Consider the following 23,739-nt stretch of genomic DNA (forward strand, 5'->3'; position numbering starts at 1 on the left):
GAAGCTTGCTTTTGGTGCCTGTACTTCGCAGTTACATGAAGTAGTTTTGGAATCTTGCTTTTGGTGCCTGTCGTTTCTTTATGGGAGTTGTTTTTATATTGTAGTTCCCCCTACCAATTCATAAATCCCCTAATTAAATTTTTCTAACCAATGTTTGTTTTGAAGTGAGCTTGCTATTGAGTGTTTTCTTCACCCACCTTTGATTGTTGTTGCTAGTATTTTTTGTTACTAGTTATTCTCAGACAGTTACCCGGATCGTATTATGTACTGGTCTGTTGCTCAGTTTGATGGCTCTAGTTAGTATGGGAAAAGTGAAATGATTGTTATTTTCATGTACAGATATTCGCTTTGTAGCTTTGCTCTGGCTGAACCCCAGCAAATACGAAAGCCAACAGCTCACCGGTTTTTTCAGGAAATTTGCCAGGCGTTGGTTTGTTATCGTGTATTTTTGTTTGAATTTGTTTTCTTTGTATCTTATAACTTATGAGTTTAGCTGTTTTATATATACATATATATATATATATATATATATATATATATATATATATATAAACAAAAGCAAAATTTATAATTTATATATATTTATATATATATATATATATATATATATAATATATATATATATATATATATATATATGTATAATTTATATATATATATATATATATATATATATAATTTATATATATATATAAACAACAGCAAAATTTATAATTTATTTATGTATATATGTATATATATATATATATATATATATATATGTATGTATAATTTATATATATATTATATATATATATAATCAGATTATATATATATATATATATATATATATATATATATATATATTATATATCATGAAGCTTAGACATTGTGTTTTTTTAAACAATATGAATTATGTTGAGAAATATTAAGGTTCATATGCAAGACTATTTTTATTAGTAAATGAAAAGGAAGAAATGGCTGCTTTTGTTACGCCTGATCTTTTGTAGTAAAATATACCGCACTAACCTGGCTGTTGTTTTTTAAAATTTGGTTTCAATAATGAACCACAGTTATTGACTGTAGCTGCTCACCAGAACCTTCAATTAAAGTTAAATATTAAGTTGATTTGAAGTTAGGTACTAAAAATTGAAGTATAACCCTATATCTAGAAACATTGTCCTGGTACTATTTTTTCATCGAGATGTTCTAAATTTAGTTCAGTTGCTGTCCTCAGTATTTTATGTGATACCTCTTCCGTTAATCTTTTTAAAGCAATTCCGTTTTTGTCAAGGATTTGTCAAAGAGGCAAATTGAGGGCTCAAAGGTTGTAAGCAAATAATGGTTTTGAAATATATCATATTTCAATTTTTGCAGATGCTTATTACCAGAATTACCTGACAACGGGCGAGAAATTAGAGGGCCATAGAACACTGTCCTTAGTGGACTATATCAATTCTTGTTCCCGGCTAAATTTCCGTGACGTTTTTAAAATGGCTTTCTATGCTAATTAATGGAAACTTTTACTTCTGGTAGACTTCTTTTTCCCCAATGAAATTTTTTCAGCATATAGGGAATTAAACCTTTGTACGTTGTCATATTGGAAGAGTGTTTTTGGTGGCTGTGGTTCGCACTCACTTTAGTTTTATTTCAGTTGTTTTTATTATAGTTGTTCCCGCTACCAAATCATAGTTCGCTTAATCAAACTATTCTAACCAATGTTTTTTTTTTGATTTGATGTGTGTCGGCAGTTGTACATTTTCTTTTGATTTGATAGCAGAATGGGCTGTTACGAACGGCTTTAGGCCAAAAATGGTAGAAATCTTTTATTTTAAGAATTGCAGTTTGAGTGTTTTAAGCCAGATTTGCGCTGATTGTTGCTGCTGGCTGTTTTTTGTTGTTTTTCCCTTATATTGTGTTATTTTTTGCTCTCAAACAGTTGCTCCGGGTCGTATCTGTAGTTGACTGTTTTTCAGTATGATGGCCATAGTTTGCATGGGAAAAGTGAATTGATTGTTGTTGTCAATAAAAGATATTGGTTTTTCAGCTGTGCTCTTGCTGGTGCCATTGGACTGAAACATAGCACCGAATTTTCGGCAGCTTGGTTTTTCAATTTTCCCTTCAATTTCAGCCATACGATCAAGAGGTAAAGAAAAAAGGGATTAACAGGTGTGGCCCGCAGGGCCTTCAGTTTTTTAGCCGTGCGACTTACCAGTCTCTCAGAATGCGATGAACCAAAATTCTTTTGAGGGGAACTTATAGCGTGAGGGGTCGTTCTTAATCTTTAAAGTTTGACCCCCTCTGTTGTCCCCCAACATTCCACGGTCGACAGTCCTACAGCTGGCGATTTTGATCCGCTCGCGTCCGACCCCCCACCCTCCCCAAATCTTTCTAACCTATGATAAGCACCTGCTGGCAACTATGGAAGCCAACCGCTCACCGATTGTTTGAGAGCTTTTCACTTCTGTTTTTTTGTTTTTAATCTCAAATAGTCGCTCGGGGCGTAATCTGTACTTGTCTTTCTCAATTTGATGGCTTTTGCTACACCAAAAGTAAATCCATTGTTTTTTAGGCGCAAATGTGCGTTTTGTAGCTTTGCTTTGCTTTGTGCAATTGAACTTAAACACAGGACTCAAATATCAACACCTTGAATTGTTTTGCTAGATTTTGGTCGTATTCTGTTTTTGTCTGTTTCTCAGTTTGATGCTTTTTTAGCATGGGAAAATCTGTTGCTTTATTTTAAGTGCAGACATGCTTTTTTAAGTTTGCTCTGGCTGGTGCAAATCAACTGTAACATCGTGCTCAATTATTAACAGCTCCCATTTTCTGATTTTTTCCTGTCATTTACAACTGTATCGATGGCTTTCTGCTTATTCTTAGAATTGTCCGGCTGTTGAATTCCAATTTTGTCACCGATATGTTAAACAGGCTCATTGACCGGTCCCAAGTTTCAAGCGACTTTTTTAATCAAAATAATCTCTGCCTGCTGACTAGCAGAATAACCTGAAGATGCTCGAGAGAGAAAGGCCAAAATAATCTGTCTGCGTTGGAATATAACGAGTCGTGTTGCCACATGTTCCCCGACGTTTTGATTTCTATACTGTCTTCAAAACGTATGGGTGTTACGTATACTGGGGTCCTTTGTTTGGCAGCTGAATACTTGAGTTATTTTACAAGAGTTTTTTCAATTACTAGTTCCCCTATTTTATCATTTTCCCCTGCTCAGACCTTGCCAACCTATATTTAAGTTAATGGTGATTTGCTGTTTGCCGCAAATTCAGTTTTTGGTTCTATATTCTAAGTCTATTTTTCTAAAATCATTTTTGTCGTCACCGATGTCAAGCAAGCAAAACGGAGGCCCAAGAGGTTGTAAGCAAATGGTCTTTGACCCATAATTGCTTGATATAATTGCAATTAATTTTGGTACTGCTTAGTAGCACAACTAACCGCAAAAGATCGAGAAAAATATCGGAGGCCATTTTCGTAGACTGTGTATTAGCGCAATTAACCGAGAATGGTCGAGAAAAAGATCGGAGGCCATAATTCTTTTTGGTAGACTGTGTCAACTCCGGTTTCGAGATAAGTTCCCTCGACGTTCTGAAGATAATTGTTACATATGAAAATTATTGGAACTTGATTGAGTTTTCCTTCTGAGTCTTCGTATGTTATTATTCACTTATGGCTTATGGTGATTTAATACGTCTTACTTTATCTATCAAACGCGCTTGATATAAGCAATCTTTTTGTTCTAAAGAGTTTTTTTTATATCAATCCGAGTTCCATCTATCAACTCGTAGTTTTCTATTGAGATTTTTTCCAACAAAATTTCTAGATACTGGCTTATGGTGATTTAATACGTCTTACTTTATCTATCAAACGCGCTTGATATTAGCAATCTTTTTGTTCTGAAGAAATTTATTATATCAATCCGAGTTCCCTCTATCAACTCGTAGTTTTCTATTGAGATTTTTCCAACAAAATTTCTAGATATTGGCGGCAGTTGCATATTTTATTCTGAGTTGTTAATGGAATGTGCTATTATTATGGACTTACATCAAGAAATACTCTAAGGACTGATGTTTTGTCATATTATTTCAAATTGAATGTCGTTTTTGAATCCTTGACCAGTTTTGCGCTTTTTTCATGCTAGCGCTCGTTTTTCTTTCGCGGTTGCATTACAAACTATTTTGTTTTACTGTTAAACATTTTCTCCACGTTGTTTTTTTGTTCTTGCCTGTTGCTCAGTTTGAGGGCTATAGAAAAATAATTTTTTTCATAACTTTTCTGAATCGCTTTTAAGCGTTTTACATGCTATCGGAGGCGAATGTAATTTGCTTGATATTCACATAAAAGACCAATAACGATTATTTGCTGAAAAAACTGTTCCTTTAAAGCTGCTTCGTAGTGTGCATTTCCTTTTAAATATCATGCCTCTATGTATATTTGAATTCGTTCAACTTTTAAAACGAAATGATTTAACCTAGATGTGTTTTTGCACCTGTATTTTTGTTCTTAAGGGATTGATAGACCGCCTCTTCGATGGTTTACCGAAGGTCCCTTTTTCGAGCTCTGTGATTCTTGTTATATATAAATGTAACAATGAAAAATCTATTTTTTCCTGCATGGCCGGTATTTGATGAAAAAATTATAATTTTTGAATTTTTAGATTTGATATAGCTTCTTTGCAGCTGTCTGTTTTAACGTTTTATTCGTTTGTTTTGATATCTCATTTGGTCTCTCAGATTGCGATGAACCAATATTCTTTTTAGGGGAAATTTTATAGCGTGAGGGGTTGTTCTTAATCTTAAATTTTGACCCCCTCTTTTACATCCCAACAATGCACGGTCTACAGTGCTGCAGCTGGCCATTTTGATCCGCTCTCGCCCGACACCCCCCCCCCCACAACCTTCCTAACTTATGATAAGCACCAGCTGGCAACTATGGAATCCAACCGCTCGCCGTTTGTTTGTGAGCTTTTCACTTCTGTTTTTGTTTTTAATCTCAAACAGTCGCTGTGGGGGTGTAATCTGTACATGTCTTTTTCAATTTGATGGCTTTTGCTATCACACACACAAAAAATAAATCCATTGTTTTCAAGTGCAAATTTGCGTTTTGTAGCTTTGCTTTGGTTTGTGCAATTGAACTGAAACACAGCACTCAAATATCAACACCTTGGCTTTTTTGTCTAGAGTTCCTGTCAATAGAAGCTGTATGATTGGTTTTTTGCCTTTGCTCGGAATTTTTCAGCTGCTGAATTCCGCTTTCATCACCTATATGTCAAACCGGCAAATTGATGGCAGGTTGTAATTGAATAATTATGTACAATAAATCAAAATACTTTCTGCAGCTGTCGACTAGCAGAATTAACTGAAGTTGCTGGAGAAGAAAAAGGTCATAATAATCTGTCTGTTGTGGTTTATATAGATTCTTGGTGGCAGATAAGTTTCCCTGACGTTCTAAAGATTGATGTTCTACATTGAAATTAATTTTTGTACTACTTAGTAGCGCAATTAACCGAGAATGGTCGAGAAAAAGATCGGAGGCCATAATTCTTTTTGGTAGACTGTGTCAACTCCGGTTTCGAGATAAGTTCCCTCGACGTTCTGAAGATAATTGTTACATATGAAAATTATTGGAACTTGATTGAGTTTTCCTTCTGAGTATTCCACTGTTATTATTCACTTTTTGGCTTATGGTGATTTAATACGTCTTACTTTATCTATCAAACGCGCTTGATATTAGCAATCTTTTTGTTCTGAAGAAATTTATTATATCAATCCGTGTTCCCTCTATCAACTCGTAGTTTTCTATTGAGATTTTTCCAACAAAATTTCTAGATATTGGCGGCAGTTGCATATTTTATTCTGAGTTGTTAACGGAATGTGCTGTTATTATGGACTTACATCAAGCAATACTCTAAGGACTGATGTTTTGTCAAATTGTTACCAATTGAATGTCGTTCTTGATTCCTTGACCAGTTTTGCGCTTTCTGCTAACGCATGTTTTTCTTTCGCGGTTCAATTACAAACTATTTTGTTTTACCGTTAAACATTTTCTCCACGTTGTTTTTTTGTTCTTGCCTGTTGCTCAGTTTGAGGGCTATACAAAAATAATTTTGTAAATTTTCTGAATCGCATTTAAGCATTTTACATGCTATCGGAGGCAAATGTAATTTGCTTGATATTCACATAAAAGACCAGTAACGATTATTTGCTGAAAACACTGTTCCTTTAAAGCTGCTTCGTAGTGTGCATTTCCTTTTAAATGTCATGCCTCTATGTATATTTGGATTCGTTCAAATTTTAAAATGAAATGATATAACCTAGATGTGTTTTTGCACCTGTATTATTGTTTTTAAGGGATTGATAGACCGCCTTTTCGATGTTTAACTGAAGGTCCCTTTTTCGAGCTCTGTAATTCTTGTTATATATAAATGTAACAATGAAAAATCTATTTTTTTCTGCATGGCCGGTATTTGATGAAATTATAATTTTTGAATTTTCAGATTTGATATAGCTTCTTTCCAGCTGTCTATTTTAACGTTTTATTAGTTTGTTTTGATATCTTATTTGGTCTCTCAGATTGTGACGAACCAATATTCTTTTTTAGGGGAAATTTTATAGCGTGAGGGGTTGTTCTTAATCTTAAAAGTTTGACCCCCTCTTTTACATCCCAACAATGCACGGTCTACAGTGCTGCAGCTGGCCGTTTTGATCCGCTCTCGTCCGAACCACCCCCCCCCCCCCCCCACAACCTTCCTAACTTATGATAAGCACCAGCTGGCAACTATGGAATCCAACCGCTCGCCGTTTGTTTGAGCTTTTCACTTCAGTTTCTTTTTCGTTTTTAATCTCAAACAGTCGCTGTGGGGGCATAATCTGTACATGTCTTTTTCAATTTGATGGCTTTTGCTATCACACACACACAAAAATAAATCCATTGTTTTCAAGTGCAAATTTGCGTTTTGTAGCTTTGCTTTGGTTTGTGCAATTGAACTGAAACACAGCACTCAAATATCAACACCTTGGCTTTTTTGTCTAGAGTTCCTGTCAATAGAAGCTGTATGATTGGTTTTTTGCCTTTGCTCGGAATTTTTCAGCTGCTGAATTCCGCTTTCATCACCTATATGTCAAACCGGCAAATTGATGGCAGGTTGTAATTGAATAATTATGTACAATAAATCAAAATACTTTCTGCAGCTGTCGACTAGCAGAATTAACTGAAGTTGCTGGAGAAGAAAAAGGTCATAATAATCTGTCTGTTGTGGTTTATATAGATTCTTGGTGGCAGATAAGTTTCCCTGACGTTCTAAAGATTGATGTTCTACATTGAAATTAATTTTTGTACTACTTAGTAGCGCAATTAACCGAGAATGGTCGAGAAAAAGATCGGAGGCCATAATTCTTTTTGGTAGACTGTGTCAACTCCGGTTTCGAGATAAGTTCCCTCGACGTTCTGAAGATAATTGTTACTTATGAAAATTATTGGAACTTGATTGAGTTTTCCTTCTGAGTATTCCACTGTTATTATTCACTTTTTGGCTTATGGTGATTTAATACGTCTTACTTTATCTATCAAACGCGCTTGATATAAGCAATCTTTTTGTTCTAAAGAAATTTATTATATCAATCCGAGTTCCCTCTATCAACTCGTAGTTTTCTATTGAGATTTTTCCAACAAGATTTCTAGATATTGGCGGCAGTTGCATATTTTATTCTGAGTTGTTAACGGAATGTGCTATTATTATGGACTTACATCACGCAATACTCTAAGGACTGATGTTTTGTCAAATTATTTCAAATTGAATGTCGTTTTCGGTTCCTTGACCAGTTTTGCGCTTTTTTGCTGCTAGCGCTTGTTTTTCTTTCGCGGTTGAATTACAAACTATTTTATTTTACCGTTAAACATTTTCTCCACGTTGTTTTTTTTGTTCTTGCCTGTTGCTCAGTTTGAGGGCTATAGAAAAATAATTTTATAAATTTTCTGAATCGCATTTAAGCATTTTACATGCTATCGGAGGCAAATGTAATTTGCTTGATATTCACATAAGACCAGTAACGATTATTTGCTAAAAACACTGTTCCTTTAAAGCTGCTTAGTAGTGTGCATTTCCTTCTAAATGTCATGCCTCTATGTATATTTGAATGAATTATATGTATTAGTATATAATTATATATCTTACGCTATGTTATATGTATTGGCCTTCTGTTGTTTTTGTTTCGTCGTCCCGATTTTTGTTGCGACCATGTGACGTCACAACCCTTTCAAATCTGTTTTTTGTTCATTCGTTCATGCAATTTCAATTGAAGTGCTTGCGTGACGTCATTTTTCGCTCTTAGTGGTTGGAGATTTTTTGTTCATTCGCGTGATTAAATTTTTGGTCATACTTGACTTACCTCAAAAATACCTTGGTCACTTTGAAATTGACTTTCATTTACTTTATTTCAAAGAGATAAGTCAAATGGGTGTGTGTCACTCTAAATGAAGGTTATTTGAGAGCAACTAATAGAGGCAGCAAAAACTTATACAGCTTTCGAATCCAAATACAACACATCAGCCTTCAATGAAAAGACAATTTTTTTGGTCTGTCTTTACTGTTTCTTGAGACTGCAGATCTACGAAGCTATTGCGGCTATTTTTTGGCAAAATGCCAGGTATTTTTTACTTTTTTTTTAATTACTAATTGCATGTTCTCATATCATTTTTATATATGTAATTTATATATATATATATATATATATAAATTTATATTATATATATATATATATAAATTTATATTATATATATATATATATGTACATATAGTATATTTATATATGTACATATAGTTTATAATTTATATATATATATGTAATGTACATATCTATGTATGTAATGTACATATATATATGTAATGTACATATCTATATTACATACTAATAATTTTTGGAGAGTTTTTTGTTGATTCGCGTGATTACGTTTTTGGTCACACGTGACTTAATTCTCTCAAAAATGACTTCCTCACTCTGGAATTGACTTTTTCAATTTTAATTCAAAGAGATAGGGCCAGATGAGTGCGTGTCACTAATTGAAGATTTTTAAGCGCAACTAATAAAAGCGGCAATAAGTTGTACAGATTCGTAATCAAAATATGAAGCGGTAAAATTCAGCATTGATGAAAAGTTTTGTCTCTTTCTTTTACTATGTTTTTGAGAATGCAGATCTTCGAAGCTATTGCGGCTATTTTCTGGAATTGTGCCTGCTGTGTTTAGAACTTCCCTTCTTTATTGCACTCAAGCAAAGTTTGTAGCAATTACATTGGTCCTTCTGCTGTTTTTTAAATCCAAATCCTATAATACCTACTTTTCGTGTTGTAATTTTTTTGTTTGACCGATTTTTGCTCGTATAGTTTTTTTCGCCTCAGCAACTTTTCGTGCTATTCATGGTGCTGTTTCATTGCCCTTTTGCTATTTTTATGTGCGTAACGTTGTTTCTTAAACTATTTGGCGGTATTTTAGCTAAACTGTGCGAGAAATATTGTGCGATGACTAACTCTAACCCCTTTATCGGTCAACACAGAACTCCTATATAATGATATTAATAGAGCGTGGCGACCAAAATAAATTAACGATTTAACCCTGTAAAGCGTGGCAACTGAATCAATTCATTTCATTCTGTTGCTATCAGTTTTGTTCATCGTGTAAGTCTCTTTTGCTGCTATTTCGGCAATCTGTCGGCTATTTCTTTTGGGATTTAGCTTATATTTTTTCCGTAGATTTGTTAGTTCAGTAGTGTTATTATGTTTTTGCTATAGTTTTCTTTGCTTGTTGGCTTTCAAAATTTTTGCTTGGTAAGATTTTCGGCGGAGTTATATTCAGACCGCGCTCCTTCGTTTTAATCGCTGATATAGTTTCCTCTATTTTCGTCTTTTTTTCATGATCTTACAATGACTTATATCGCATTTTGAAGGAGACTTGATGATACTCTAAACACGTTTGAGATCAATAAGGGAGAACTGCTTAATGAAGGCTGCTAAAAGTAAGGCATGGGGATTGAAATGAGATGAAGTCTTTAAATTTTAGCAGAAAATGTTTTTTAATAGTCGCACAGAGATAGCTGGGGTTATTATTGGCGTTCTCTTGTTTTTTCTTATTTCGTCAAGATTTTTGTTACAGTCATATGACGTCACAACCCTTTCAAATCTGTATTTTGTTCATTCGTTCATGCAATTTCAATTGAAGTGCTTGCGTGACGTCATTTTTCGCTCTTAGTGGTGCGAGATTTTTTGTTCATACGCGTGATTAAATTTTTGGTCATACTTGACTTACCTCACTCTCAAAAATGCCTTGGTCACTTTGAAATTGACTTTTATTTACTTTAATTCAAAGAGATAGTCAAATGGGTGTGTGTCACTCTAAATGAAGGTTATTTGAGAGCAACTAATAGAGGCAGCAAAAACTTATACAGCTTTTTAATCAAAATACAACATATCAGCCTTCAATGAAACGACAATTTTTTTCGGTCTGTCTTACTCTTTCTTGAGACTGCAGATCTACGAAGCTATTGCGGCTATTTTTTGGCAATATGCCAGGTATTTTTTACAATTTTTGTAATTACTAATTGCATGTTCTCATATCATTTTTTTATATATAATTTATATATATATATATATATATATATATATATTTATATATATATATATATATATATATATATGTATATATATATATATATATATATATATATATATATATATGTATATGTATTTATATATATTATATATATATATATATATATATAATTATATGTACATATAGTATATAATTATATGTATTATATATATATATATACATATCTATTTTATATACTTATTAAATATATATATTTATATATATATATATATATATATATATATATATCTATTATAAATAAATTTTTTACACAAAAAACGATATGACAACATGCATTTAGTAATTATAAAAATTTTAAATTATATATATATATATATATATATATATATAATGTACATTTATATATATATATATATATATATATATATATATATATGTGTGTGTGTATAAAAAACATGATATGACAACATGCAATTAGAAGTAATTATATAAATTTTAAATAATTTGAACTAGGTTGACGGTAGAAGCAAGAAATGTTTGATAACCGAAAAAATTTCGATGATTTTGTTTTCAGTTTTCATCTGCTAAACTTCATAGTAATACATATATCGCACTGCTCGACCGAAATACTTAAAAAATATCTCAATGAGCGAAAAGTATTGAATTAAACTGGTATCTAAAGTCAAAAATCTTCTATGTCGAAAGATACCCGTAATTCTAGTGATCGCGTCCTAGTACTGATGTGAAAATTCCGGTCGATGTTTCTGTTTAGTAGCCGCATTATCGCCCTTCTTGGTTTTCTTTTACAATTCAAAGAGTTTGTATTGGGGTGCTGTCATTTTTAAGATATGTTCACACATTTTCCTGATTTTTGAAGTCAAATTGGAGTAGTTATTTTGGTCACGCCGAAACAGGAAATGGAGCGAGAAAGCGAGAGGTTTTGGGGCGTGAAATTTTTTGCTCTTATTTTAAAGTAGAGTGAGAAAACGGTGTTTGAACAAAAATTAGCTTTCTCACTAGTGGTTTTTTTGTTCACATGCGGCAATTTCACTTTGGTTTTTACTGTTTTTTCGATTTTTTGAAATTGGTTTTGTCCTTGTCTGTAGCTCAATTTGAGACTATAATTACGTCTAATAACTGAGTTTATTTTTTAAATTTTAATTGTTGCGAGGGTTTTGTACAATTTTTTCTGGCTTGTGCAATTGAGTTGAACCACTTGCACTTTAGTATCAAATGCTCGGATTGTTTTTCAGAATCTCGTGTGATTGTTGCTTTTCTGCGTAAAAAATTGTTCTGTTGCTGGTCAAGAAAGCATAATATACAAATGCTATACTAATATCCTCGTTTTTTTTCTACAGCAATTTATTTGTTCTTAATTTGTTTTCATGTTCACAAAAAGGTTACTTAACAATTATTTGCTGAAAACTTGAAGTTGCTCCGTCTTAGGCTTTTAGAAAAATTCTTGTGTCTATTTGTTTTCAGTTCCGTTCAAGTTTGAAATTATGGTATTTTTGGTCCATGTTTTTTGAAGAACAGTTGATAAGCTGCCTAGTCGATAATTTGATGGTCTATCCTTTTCTGCATTCATAGTTGAGTTGTTCAGGTGATCTTCGAAAGAAGACATGATTCGTTTCATTAGGGTTCCATGTGTTTAAGTTTGTCTTCTAGCCAGTTGTCATGACATTTGAATTTGATATCAATCCTTAGTGTTTTGACATTTGAATTTTTTCATGAACATATTTGAGTTTTTTTGTTGTCTGTTAATCTCCCTGTTTTGGTGCTTTGATAGCTTCAAAACTAACTAGATGATAACTGTTAAGTTTTTTTCTTTTTCAGGAGGCATAAGAGAGCTTGGTAGCTGATTTTAAGTGTGATATTTTTGGTTGTGCTTTGTTTTCAGAATTTTTGCAAGCATTTGAGGCTCATTAGTATTATTTTTTTTCAGTTTCTGGCAACATTTTTTAGTTTGAGTGCTGATTTTTCGGCTTGCTTCGCCCTTGGTTTTGCAGTCTTTCGTTTTAGGTGACCATCCTCGGGGCCATTTTAGTATCCCATTTTTGAAATGCCATGAAGCCAAATTGAGCCAATTTTTTGCTCGTGTTTCAGGGGTGATCACAACGAATGCTGATTCTTCTTACCTTTTTGCAAAGTCTGCTTTCAAAATACTTTACTCTATAGTCCACATAACTTGTTGAGTATTTTTTGTGAGGCATTTTTATTTCATCTCCTTTTTCGGCATCGTTTTTTTTTTTGGCTTTGAAAATTGCTTAAGATTGTCTGTAGCGGCTTCTGGTAATCTTTTTAGGTTGGCAATTGTGTAATTGTCCTGTTTCCATTTCGTCATTGAGAAACAAGGACTTTTTAGCAGTTATTATCTCAGCTGAGCCATTGGTGATTTTTTTTATATAAACCCTTTGAGTTGTGAGTCAAGATTATATTGCGATGCTCTTTGTGAACGGTGTAGTAAACCCCTTTTGACTTCATGGAATTCCACGTTTCGTTTGAGGTTCTGAAAGATGAACTTTGCACTTTTGTAGCTCTCTTTAGTAGTGATAAAAAGAAGTTAAAGAACAAAGTTTCATGAGATTTTTTGTCAAATTTTGTTATTATTTTTCAAACAAAACACTATTTCTAGAAATACAATGATGCGTGGTCAACGGAGCCGCTTAATCGATAAAGTTTTCTAGTCTACAATTTTGCGTTCTGATGAATTAATTTTTTTCGTTGGTATTGGCCTTGGGAAACGACTTTTGTTTTTCTCATTCAAGCAAAAACTTTCTGAAGTTGAATAATTACCATTGATGCCAATTGACACTTTTTGGCTGTGTCTGAAGAAAATCTGTTTGTCTGAGGTTCTTGATGTCAGCTGATATGTATATTTTGTCGCTTTTGGATGTACCCTGTTATTTTTTTTACCATGATTGTACCCTGATATGATTTGAGAGAAGAACCATCTCTTCATCCCTTGATTGTTTCTGATCAAACACCAATCTGTTCTGATGGATGACTATTAACTTTTTTAGTTTTTTGCGTAGTTCTAGTAGCTTCCTAATTAACCAATCTAATTTGATTTCGTGCAACCTTTTTTGGGAAACCTCTAGTAGCAAGTCGACATAAATTCGCATGAGCAAATGGGCGTCCGGATTTTTTAGCCTTTTTTATTCCTGATTTTTGATGATTTGTTTCTGGAAGCTAGAAGTTAGGGGTTCTGAGGTCAGTATTTTTAAACGATTTATCCCAGTTGTGTTAATATTTCTATCGTTTCGCCAATGCCACTAACCCAAATTGAATGCTGCTAACCCATAACTTAAGTTTTTTTTTGTTTTTCAGGAGGCATAAGAGCTTGGTAGCTGATTTTAAGTGTGATATTTTTGGTTGTGCTTTGTTTTCAGAATTTTTGCAAGCATTTGAGGCTCATTAGTATTATTTTTTTCAGTTTCTGGCAACATTTTTTAGTTTGAGTGCTGGTTTTTCGGCTTGCTTCGCACTTGGTTTTGCAGATCTTTCGTTTTAGGTGACCATCCTCGGGGCCATTTTAGTATCCCATTTTTGAAATGCCATGAAGCCAAATTGAGCCAATTTTTTGCTCGTGTTTCAGGGGTGATCACAACGAATGCTGATTCTTCTTACATTTTTGCAAAGTCTGCTTTCAAAATACTTTACTCTATAGTCCACATAACTTGTTGAGTATTTTTTGTGAGGCATTTTTATTTCATCTCCTTTTTCGGCATCGTTTTTTTGGCTTTGAAAATTGCTTAAGATTGTCTGTAGCGGGTTCTGGTAATCTTTTTAGGTTGGCAATTGTGTAATTGTCCTGTTTCCATTTCGTCATTGAAAAACAAGGACTTTTTAGCAGTTATTATCTCAGCTGAGCCATTGGTAATTTTTTTATATAAACCCTTTGAGTTGTGAGTCAGGATTATATTGCGATGCTCTTTGTGAACGGTGTAGTAAATCCCTTTTGACTTCATGGAATTCCACGTTTCGTTTGAGGTTCTGAAAGATGAACTTTGCACTTTTGTAGCTCTCTTTAGTAGTGATAAAAAGAAGTTAAAGAACAAAGTTTCATGAGATTTTTTGTCAAATGCTGTTATTATTGTTCAAACAAAACACTATTTCTAGAAATTCAATGATGCGTGGTCAACGGAGCCGCTTAATCGATAAAGTTTCCTATTCTACAATTTTACGTTCTGATGAATTAATTTTTTGTTTTTGTTGGTATTGGCCTTGGGAAAGGACTTTTGTTTTTCTCATTCAAGCAAAAACTTTCTGAAGTTGAATAATTGCCATTGATGCCAATTGACACTTTTTTGCTGTGTCTGAAGAAAATCTGTTTGTCTGAGGTTCTTGATGTCAGCTGATATGTATATTTTGTCGCTTTTGGATGTACCCTGTTATTTTTTTTACCATGATTGTACCCTGATATGATTTGAGAGAAGAACCATCTCTTCATCCCTTGATTGTTTCTGATCAAACACCAATCTGTTCTGATGGATGACTATTAACTTTTTTAGTTTTTTGCGTAGTTCTAGTAGCTTCCTAATTAACCAATCTAATTCGATTTCGTGCACCCTTTATTGGGAGAACCCTCTAGTAGCAAGTCGGCATAAATTCGCATGAGCAAATGGGCGTCCGGATTTGTTAGCCTTTTATTATTCCTGATTTTTGATGATTTGTTTCTGGAAGCTAGAAGTTTGGGGTTCTGAGGTCAGTATTATTAAACGATTTATCCCAGTTATTTTAATATTTCTATCGTTTCGCCAATGCCACTAACCCAAATTGAACCGAATAAAGGATATTTTTCTTATTTGCTCGCGTTTTAGGGTTTATCACAATGAATAATGATCAAACTAAAGTTTTTGTGTAATATGCTTTCAAAAATTTTATACTTTTAGTTTACAGAACTTGGTTGAGCATTTTTTTTTATTAGCTCCGTTTAGCACATCCTGATTTCTTCAAGTCCCTTGAGTTTTGATTCAAGATTACCTTGATTGTCTTTGGGAGAAGTATAGCACCTGCCTTGAAATATCACTTTTGGTTTGAGGCTCTGAACGATATGATTCCCGCAGTTTTGTAGATGTCTTTAGTGGTGATAAGAAGAAATCATTGAACACAGAAGAGATTGGTAAGTTTTTTTGTCAAACGCGGTTCTTATTGTTCAAACAAAGCTCTGTTATTTTAGAAATACAATGCTCCGTCACCGGATCTGATTAATGGTTAGAGTTTTTTAATCTACGGTTGCAAGGTCTGACAAAATCTTTGTTTTTGTTAATGGTAGTCTTGGCATTGGAAAAATTTTTCTTATTTCATTCGTTCCACAACCTTCTGCCGAAGTTAATTGTTTGCTTATGATGGTACAACGTTTGGAACGCGTGTTGCTGTGTGATGTGAATCTATTTGTCTGAAGCTTCAGACATCAACTGATATGTATGCTTCTGTTTTGGATGTACCTTCTATTTATTTTTAATTACTCTTGAACGAATTTCATAGCAATTATTGTAAACGTGTGTCTTTTTATGCAAAATTTTCGCTTGACAATTTTGACTTTTACGCTCTTGACTTTTTGCGTTTCGCGTGATCTAAATTTCTCTCTCAATGGCAATTTCAAGCAGCTGTATTCAATTGGCGGCAGCTTAATACTAAAAGTCAATTGAAAAGTGCGCCGAAACTGGTGCCATTTTTTAACTTTAAATCTTAATAGTGGTATATGTTAACCTCTAATGTGGTTATTTGAAGCCAATATTGAACTTTTTAGTCCCATTTAGGCTCCCTCTCCCTCCCTACACCTCCCCCTCCCTCCTCCCCCCCCCCCCCCCCGGGACTGAAGCAGGCTGCAATTGATTAGAGCTCCCACTAATCGTTCGAGAGCGATTCTTCCGACGTTTAGTCGGTTATGTTATTTATTGCCGGCTATTATATAACTGAGCTCCGCGAGTCATTCGAGAGCAATACGTACAACGCCAGTCATTTTTTTGATAATGTGTGATTTCAAAATTGGGTGTAAAAACTACAATGACTAATCCTGCCTCTCTTTGCGTTATTGAAAGAGAAAAATAGAAGGAAGGAAATATAGAGTATAAGGACAGCTAACGGGGGCGATGGACATTCTCTTTGAAAGTACCTTTTACAATGTGAACTCAAAGAGTAAATAGATAGCAGAATATTTTCAAATGAGAGTTATTAATAGACGCCGTCAGCCTCTCAACGGATGTTATTTAGGCGCTCTCCTTTTTACAATTCAAAGAATATGAATTGTATTGGAGCGCTATCTTTTTAAGATCTGTACACATTTTCATGATTTTTGAAGTCAAATTGGAGTGATGATGTTGGTCACGCCGAAACAGGAAGTGGAGCGAAGAAGCTATTGGCTCTGAGGCGTATTTTTTTGCTCTAATTTTAAATTAGAGTGAGAAAATGGTTTTTGACCAAAAATTCGAAAATTCGTTTTCTCGCTAGTAGTTTTTTGTTCACATTCAATTGGCGGCAGCTTAATACTAAAAGTCAAATGAAAAATGCGCCGAAACTTGTGCCATTTTTTAACTCTAAGGCTTAATAGTGGTATATGTTAACCTCTAATGTGGTTATTTGAAGCCAATATTGAGTTTCTTAGTCCCATTTAGGCTTCCCCTCCCTCCCTGCCCGCGACTGAAGCAGGCTGCAATTGATTAGAGCTCCCACTATTCGTTCGAGAGCAATTCTTCCGAAGTTTTGTCGGTTGTGTTTTTATAATTTTTTGACAAGAACAGTCTCTTTATCCCTTTATTGTTTCTGCTCATGCATCAGTCTGATCTGTTGAATTTACTATAACGTTGTTACTGGTTTCGTATGTTTGGTAGCATTCAATTTAACTGATTTAAATAAAAAGAACAGATTGGTACATTGTTTTCGTTTTTTTTGTGAAGTTACCTTGTTATTTTATTTTTAAGCTTTCAGCTAGCACGTCGGCATACATGCGCATAAGCAAATTCCTGTCAGGATTTTTCAGCTTCTTTGAAACAACGTTTTTTGTTTTTTTATCATAGGTTTTGGATGATGTAAGTTTTGGTAATGGTAGAGAAACAAATAAGGCTTCCGGCTATTTTAGTGATGATTTTCACCAATTGTGTTAGCAACTTGTGTTCATCGTTTGCTGGTCAGAAAGAGTGGTTTTAAATGCATTTTCTACGCTCTTGACACCTCCTTTGAGTTTCATACTGATCTGCTCGTTAGCTAGCTAGCTAGCTAGCTAGCTGGCTAGCTAGTTTTATTAGGTTTTCTTCAATTTGATTTCTCATTGTTTGTTTGAGAGACTATAGTTTGTTGAAATTAATTTTAGGTTTGTGATTCGGAAGTTTTTCCTGAGTTTGTCCTAGTTGGTCAACTTAACTGCCGGGTTAAGTAATGACCATTCGTTTTATTTGTCTGTCGTTTTGCAGAGTTATTATTTTAGGAGACTTTCCTTCGGACCAAAGGAGTATCTTCATTTTTGTAAAGAAAAATGCCAGAAATGCTGTGAACCGAAATTTAGCCCAATAAACAATAATTCACTTTTTGCTAGAGTTTTTGGGCTGATCACAAGGAATATAAACCATAAAATTTTTTGTGTTTAATTAGCTTTTGAGTTTGCTTTCTAATGTTTTCATTGATTTCTTTTACTATTGTATCTTGTAATATTTTCTGTTTTCTATTGTAATGTTTTCTATCACTATTTTTGTTCACTAGTTTTCTTGGTCATTATACCCTGACTGACCATTTTCTGAGCCCTTTATTGTCTCTAATCGAGCTATGATTTAGAAGCCAGAGAAATAGGGTTTCAAAGTTGTGCGTAGAGTCAAGAAACAGTACCTTTCGGAAATTAAAAGTACAAATACATAAAAGAGAATTAAAAATCGGCACTACCAGGACGCTTTTGAACCTATCCGAGTCGTTTCCAATCGACTATTGGAAGAGTTGTGAACCTACATGGTTCGTTTCCAGGCGCCTATTAGAAGAGTTGCGTAAGTTATTCGGGTATAATATCGTAAAACATATATTTCGCGAAAAATGAGCATAAACCCACCATCAAAAAAATTATAGCTAAGCGATGTTTCCAAGTACTAAAATAGTTTTTCACCTAATCAAAGTGGCCGATTTTGAAAAGTCCTAAATATCTGAAAAAATATTATTTCAATTTCTTTCCAGCTTACAATTTCCTCCAAACCATTTTCCGTAATTCAGATTTTTTTTAGCGTTACTGTGATTTTGTTTTTTAGGTTTTATCCTTCAGAAAGGAACATTCCAGTTTTCCTTATTTCAACATGTTTTGAGCTCAAAATCAATTAGGGAGTCAGCAACTGTTTCGGACAAATATTCTTTCCGTAAGTGTTACAATAAGTTTTAAAACTTTATAGGCATGAAGTTCCTCGTCATTGCAATTCTAGCACTCAGTTCGTGAGTTTTCAATAAATTTAACTTGCGCTTCGAGAAATGGCTTTGGCTTGAAGACGTGTGCTCTCGAAAATTCGTAAACTGATATTCTAAAATGATCAATCGGCTCTACGTAATTATTGAATGTTTTCACCTACAGATTTTGGTTGAACACTATCCTTGAGCGATAGAACATTGAGCAGAATTTCAACAGCTGTCCTCTGACTAACCATGCGTTCCGTGAAAAGGAACTGGTCAAAAATAATAATTCTTATATTTTTATGTCTTTGTTTGACTAATCAGCACATTGCTGATCATTGGTGTGTTTTTGCCGAGAAGCATGTTTTTACTGTCCTGAGTGTCACCCTGTTTTCAAAAACCAGTTATAATACAAAAACCAGTTTCATAAACAGATCAGTCTGAAATGTGGGGAATAATAAGAAAAAGGGCAGCTGAAAACAGGCTACTGTAGGCCTAATGCTGTTCCGCTGCGATTACGCAGAAACCACAATTATTTATTTATTAAATTTGTTAAGCTCTGAGTCGTGCATTGCTGCCAACTAGTGCAGTGTGAGGTTATTGCATCATCAGCATAGAGTACGCAATCTTTTTTAACGGGTATTGGAGCTAGACATGTCATTAACCTTAATGAAAAGTAATGGACCCAATATTGAGCCACGTTTAATTGTCTTCTATTGCCTCTGTTTATGTATTAGTTTCTGGAGTTTTTCTACGTAAGAATAAATTAAGTGAGATACGATCCCTCTGAAGCCGTAATTTCGAAAATTGAGTTGCAAAATATTGTGCTCGACAATATCAAAGGCTTTTTGTCAATTTTATGAAAGTACTTTTTGTCAAATACTCTGACTTTGGCCAATTATTCGGAATTTCTTCACTTGTGTTATCAACTCATTAACTGTAGTTAATCTTTGACGAAATCCAAACTTTTGCGGTTTTTTTAACTAAAAAGGAATTAAACCAATTAAAATTGTTTTATTTTTGGAAAAATTTACCGGAAGCTGCTAGAAGGGAAATTGGGCTAAAACTTAATGGTTTTATCCTTAGAAAACTTTGTTGTTTTCAAGCGGGCATGGAAAATTGCAAGCATTAACAATCCAGGCTTAACTTCGAGTGGAGCTTAGCAAGAGTCTCGATTTTTTCGTTTGTTGTTTTGGGTAGTCAGAAAACGGACTCTTGAAGCCATTCGTTGCTAGACAATTTGGTATTGTCACAGTTTTAAGCAAATATTGCTCCAGTGTCCGCATTTTTTTGAGCGTTCAATAATCTCAACTGCACTATTTTGATCGGACACTACGTTTTTTCCATCGCTTCATCAATCAAACGGAAAAGCAACCTCCTCAACAAGGATCGCTGTTCTCCATATCTCAAACTTGCATGATGGTGAATAGCATGATGGTCAGAGATATCAGAGCTGTCTGTTGCTGCAGTAGCAAGTCTATTACAGAAAAGAACGTCAATAAGAGCTTATTAACTTGTCTCCTTAGTGCTCTGTTTTAAGGCTGATATCCAAAATATTGATCATTTGCTCATATTTAATATTTTTTTTAGAAAAATCATATTGAATTTTCCGCACAATTTGCTTGTCTTCAGGTATTTGATATAACATAAGTAAGTTTTGTTCAGTATGTATTTTGACACTTAAAAGCTTGAATGCCGTTGTGATTTATTTTCTTTTACTAAATTATCGTTGTTTTTTACATAAACACATACTCCTACCCCTCTCTTGTCTATCGCAGGAATGTAGTTGTTGGTAGTTATTGCAAAAAATTGAGTTTCGGTAATTTTGTGAAGCCATGTTTCGGTGATACAAGAGCAACTAGCTTCAATGAGCTTATATGTGCGTTATCAAAAGTTTTCGGGGAGCGAGCAAACGTTTTATGGTTTGAGACATTCCTCCTTTCTGTTGTTCAATTTTCAAAGATAAGCGGCTCTCATCAAGCGGAATCTTGCTTTATATGTATTTACGAAAATTGCTGTTTTTTTTTCACGCAAAAGTGACTTGCGTGTGAGCATTTAGTGGGATTTTTTTCTCCGCTTTGGCATCATACCTCTTTTAGCAGGAAGATCGATTTTAGAGTTCAATCACGTTCTGGTTCGGTCCGTATCTCGAGGAAAAAGTGGTGTTTGGAAGATTAAAATTACGAATGCAGAGAGATTGGTATTTCCTGTCAATTGAATCCTCCAGAGTTTGTTAGGCCTCAAGTTTCAAACAGTTGTTCCCGAACGTTTGTGCCGGCTGGTAATCTCATGATTTTCCGAGGTGCAATAAACAGGCATATTGAACTGTATAATAATGGATTTCGAAAGTTTGACTACAAACTACTCAAACTTAAAATAATGATAAAGCACATATTTTACTTTCAGTTGATGGCCCAAAAGGGGTACGGAGACATTCAATATGGATCAGCCCGTCGAGCTCGGCCTCCAGGGCCAAAGGCAACGGCTGCCAATACTATTCCACTGGGGCAGAGAGCCTCAAGAGCACCGCCTCCGCAAAGTATGGCTGGTGGAAGTGGATTTGGAGGTAGGCCAATGCTGCCTCCACAGGCAGGAGGAAGCGCGGCAGTTATGATGATGGGAGGTAATAATGGTAATAGTTTCTGAAAAACTTTTAGAAGCCTACCTTTGACTTGTTCTGACGAAGTAATGAATTAAGATTCTGACTACAATGAATACCTGTACAATACTTGCGAGATAATTTTTTTTGTTTATCTCCCTGTTTATTTGGAGTTGTAAATGCCACTTGTCAAGATAGTTTTAGCTACATTCAAGTCTATTATTAATAGCCGCACAGCGATAGCTGGGGCTGTTTTTGGCCTTCTCTTGGTTTTTACAATTCAAAGAATTTGAATTGTATTGGGGCGCTGTCTTTTTTAAAGATCTGTTCACACATCAGGCACCAGTTGACAGTTTTTAATTGCTCAAAATAACTTTGCACCAATTAATTGGGTCCCCTTTGTCATTTTTATAGCTGCGAAGCTAAAAGCTGAGCGGAGCTATATTGCGGTGGTTTAGGTTTTTTTACAATTCAAAGAATTTGAATCGTATTGGGGCGCTGTCTTTTAAGATCTGTTCACACATTTTCATGATTTTTGAAGTCAAATTGGAGTAGTGATTTTGTTCACGCCGGAACGGGAAGTGGAGCGAAAAAGCGAGTGGTTTTGCGGCGTGAAATTTTTTTTGCTCTAAATTTAAAGCAGAGTGAGAAAACGGTGTTTGAACAAAAATTCGCTTTCTCGCTAGTGGTTTTTTGTTCACATGCGGCAATATCCCTTTGATTTTTACAGTTTTTTTGGATTGGATTTTTTCTATATAATTTTCCCAATTCATTCATAGTCCGTTCTAGGCCTAGTGTTCTGTTTAGTCAATGAAAATTCTTTGAATTGTACGTCAGGACTTGTCCTGCTATGTTTTTTTTATTTCGTAGTCGCGATTTTTGTTACGACCATATGACGTCACAGTCACTTAAATTCTGCTTTTTGTTCATTCGTTCATGCAATTTCAACTGAAGTGCGTGTGTGACCTCATTTTCTGCTCTTAGTGGAGCGAATTTTTTTGTTCTTTGGCGTGATTAAGTTTATGGTCACACTTGGCTTACCTCACTCTCAAAAATGACTTCCTCACTTTGAAATTGACTTTTACTTACTTAATCTCAGAGATAAGGTCAAATGGGGTGTGTGTCACTTTAAATGAAGATTATTTGAGAGCAGCTAATAGAGGCAGCAAAAACGTATACAGATTTTTAATCAAAATATAACATAACAGCCTTCATTGAAAAAACGAATTTTTTGGTCTGTCTTTTTTACTGTTTTTTGAGACTGCAGATCTACGAAGCTATTGCGGCTATTTTCTGGCAATCTGCTTGCTATGTTTTAAAATCTGTTGTTCAGAGTTGATACGAATTTGATTGGTTGTGATATTCTGATCGAATGAAATTCAGTTTTTCTCGAAATTTATTGTTCCGACCCTCACTTTAGTGCGGAGGGAGGAACTATATACTCAAATGGGTTTTTTTTGTTCAGACAATTTTGGCCGATCGATATATTCATCGTAGAGCGTTGTGAGTGGTATCATTAGAAAGCATGTACATACTAGAATATGGAATTAAAAAGATTTTTTTTTTCGAATTTCGTTTTCTACAGGGAGTTATCGAGGTTTAAAGTTTTGTTAATATTCGACAGTTTTTGTTCATATTTTCCGTATTTTTTTGCAAAATTTTGATATGTAATTAAAAATGTTAAAAATTTTTAATGATACAGTGTTTTTGTTTTAGTTTAAGATAGAAGAGCGTTGCTGAATTGTTTTATTAAAATGTTTTTGGCTAAAAATTTTGATGAAACTTTCAATTTTTGTTTTTTCATCAAAATGGCACAAAATATGCTTTTTTTGGTACACTGGAAATAAAATTTTGCCGTTTTTTTACAATTTGAACTCTATAATTAAACAAAAAGCATCAACTTTTTTTTTAATATTTGAAGTATTTCCCCTCAGCAAATAGTCTAATTCTCAATCTTTTGGAACACTTGGGTGGTTTCTTAGTCGCGCGGAAAAATCAGGGATAGGTTTGATATTATCATGGATTCTTACAATCAGAAAATTCCTAATTTTTTGGTGCTGCCTTTATTTCAAAATATTTTGCTTTTGTTTAATGTTAATTACTGACAAAATTTTTAATTTTTGGCCTCATTAATGACAGCTCCCATTTACGTAAAATTGAGGCCGAATGTAGATATAGTTTGTTTTC

The 23,739-nt window shown here is 34.1% G+C and overlaps 2 protein-coding genes across 4 annotated transcripts in view; both read left to right on the top strand.

The window, feature by feature from the left end:
* The window catches only part of LOC142336383 (uncharacterized), a 547,349-nt gene that overhangs the window by 472,588 nt on the left and 51,022 nt on the right, over positions 1–23,739 (top strand). Inside the window, exon 1 of one of the 2 annotated variants that reach the window (XM_075385170.1) lies at positions 10,825–10,835. The exons of the other annotated variant lie outside the window; for it this stretch is intronic. The gene's annotated coding sequence lies outside the window, so the exon portion shown is untranslated. Of the gene's footprint in view, positions 1–10,824; positions 10,836–23,739 lie in introns of those variants that run through there. 2 annotated transcript variants of the gene reach the window in all.
* The window catches only part of LOC142336381 (uncharacterized), a 62,790-nt gene that overhangs the window by 15,211 nt on the left and 23,840 nt on the right, over positions 1–23,739 (top strand). For both annotated transcript variants that reach the window (XM_075385165.1, XM_075385166.1), the window contains exon 3: positions 21,360–21,576. In XM_075385165.1, coding sequence (XP_075241280.1) covers positions 21,363–21,576 — 214 coding nt within the window. In that variant the 5' untranslated portion in view covers positions 21,360–21,362. The remainder of the gene's footprint in view (positions 1–21,359; positions 21,577–23,739) is intronic.

The sequence above is a fragment of the Convolutriloba macropyga genome, chromosome 3 (genome assembly GCF_964194025.1).
Source record: "Convolutriloba macropyga chromosome 3, txConMacr16.3, whole genome shotgun sequence".
Taxonomy (NCBI): domain Eukaryota; kingdom Metazoa; phylum Xenacoelomorpha; order Acoela; family Convolutidae; genus Convolutriloba; species Convolutriloba macropyga.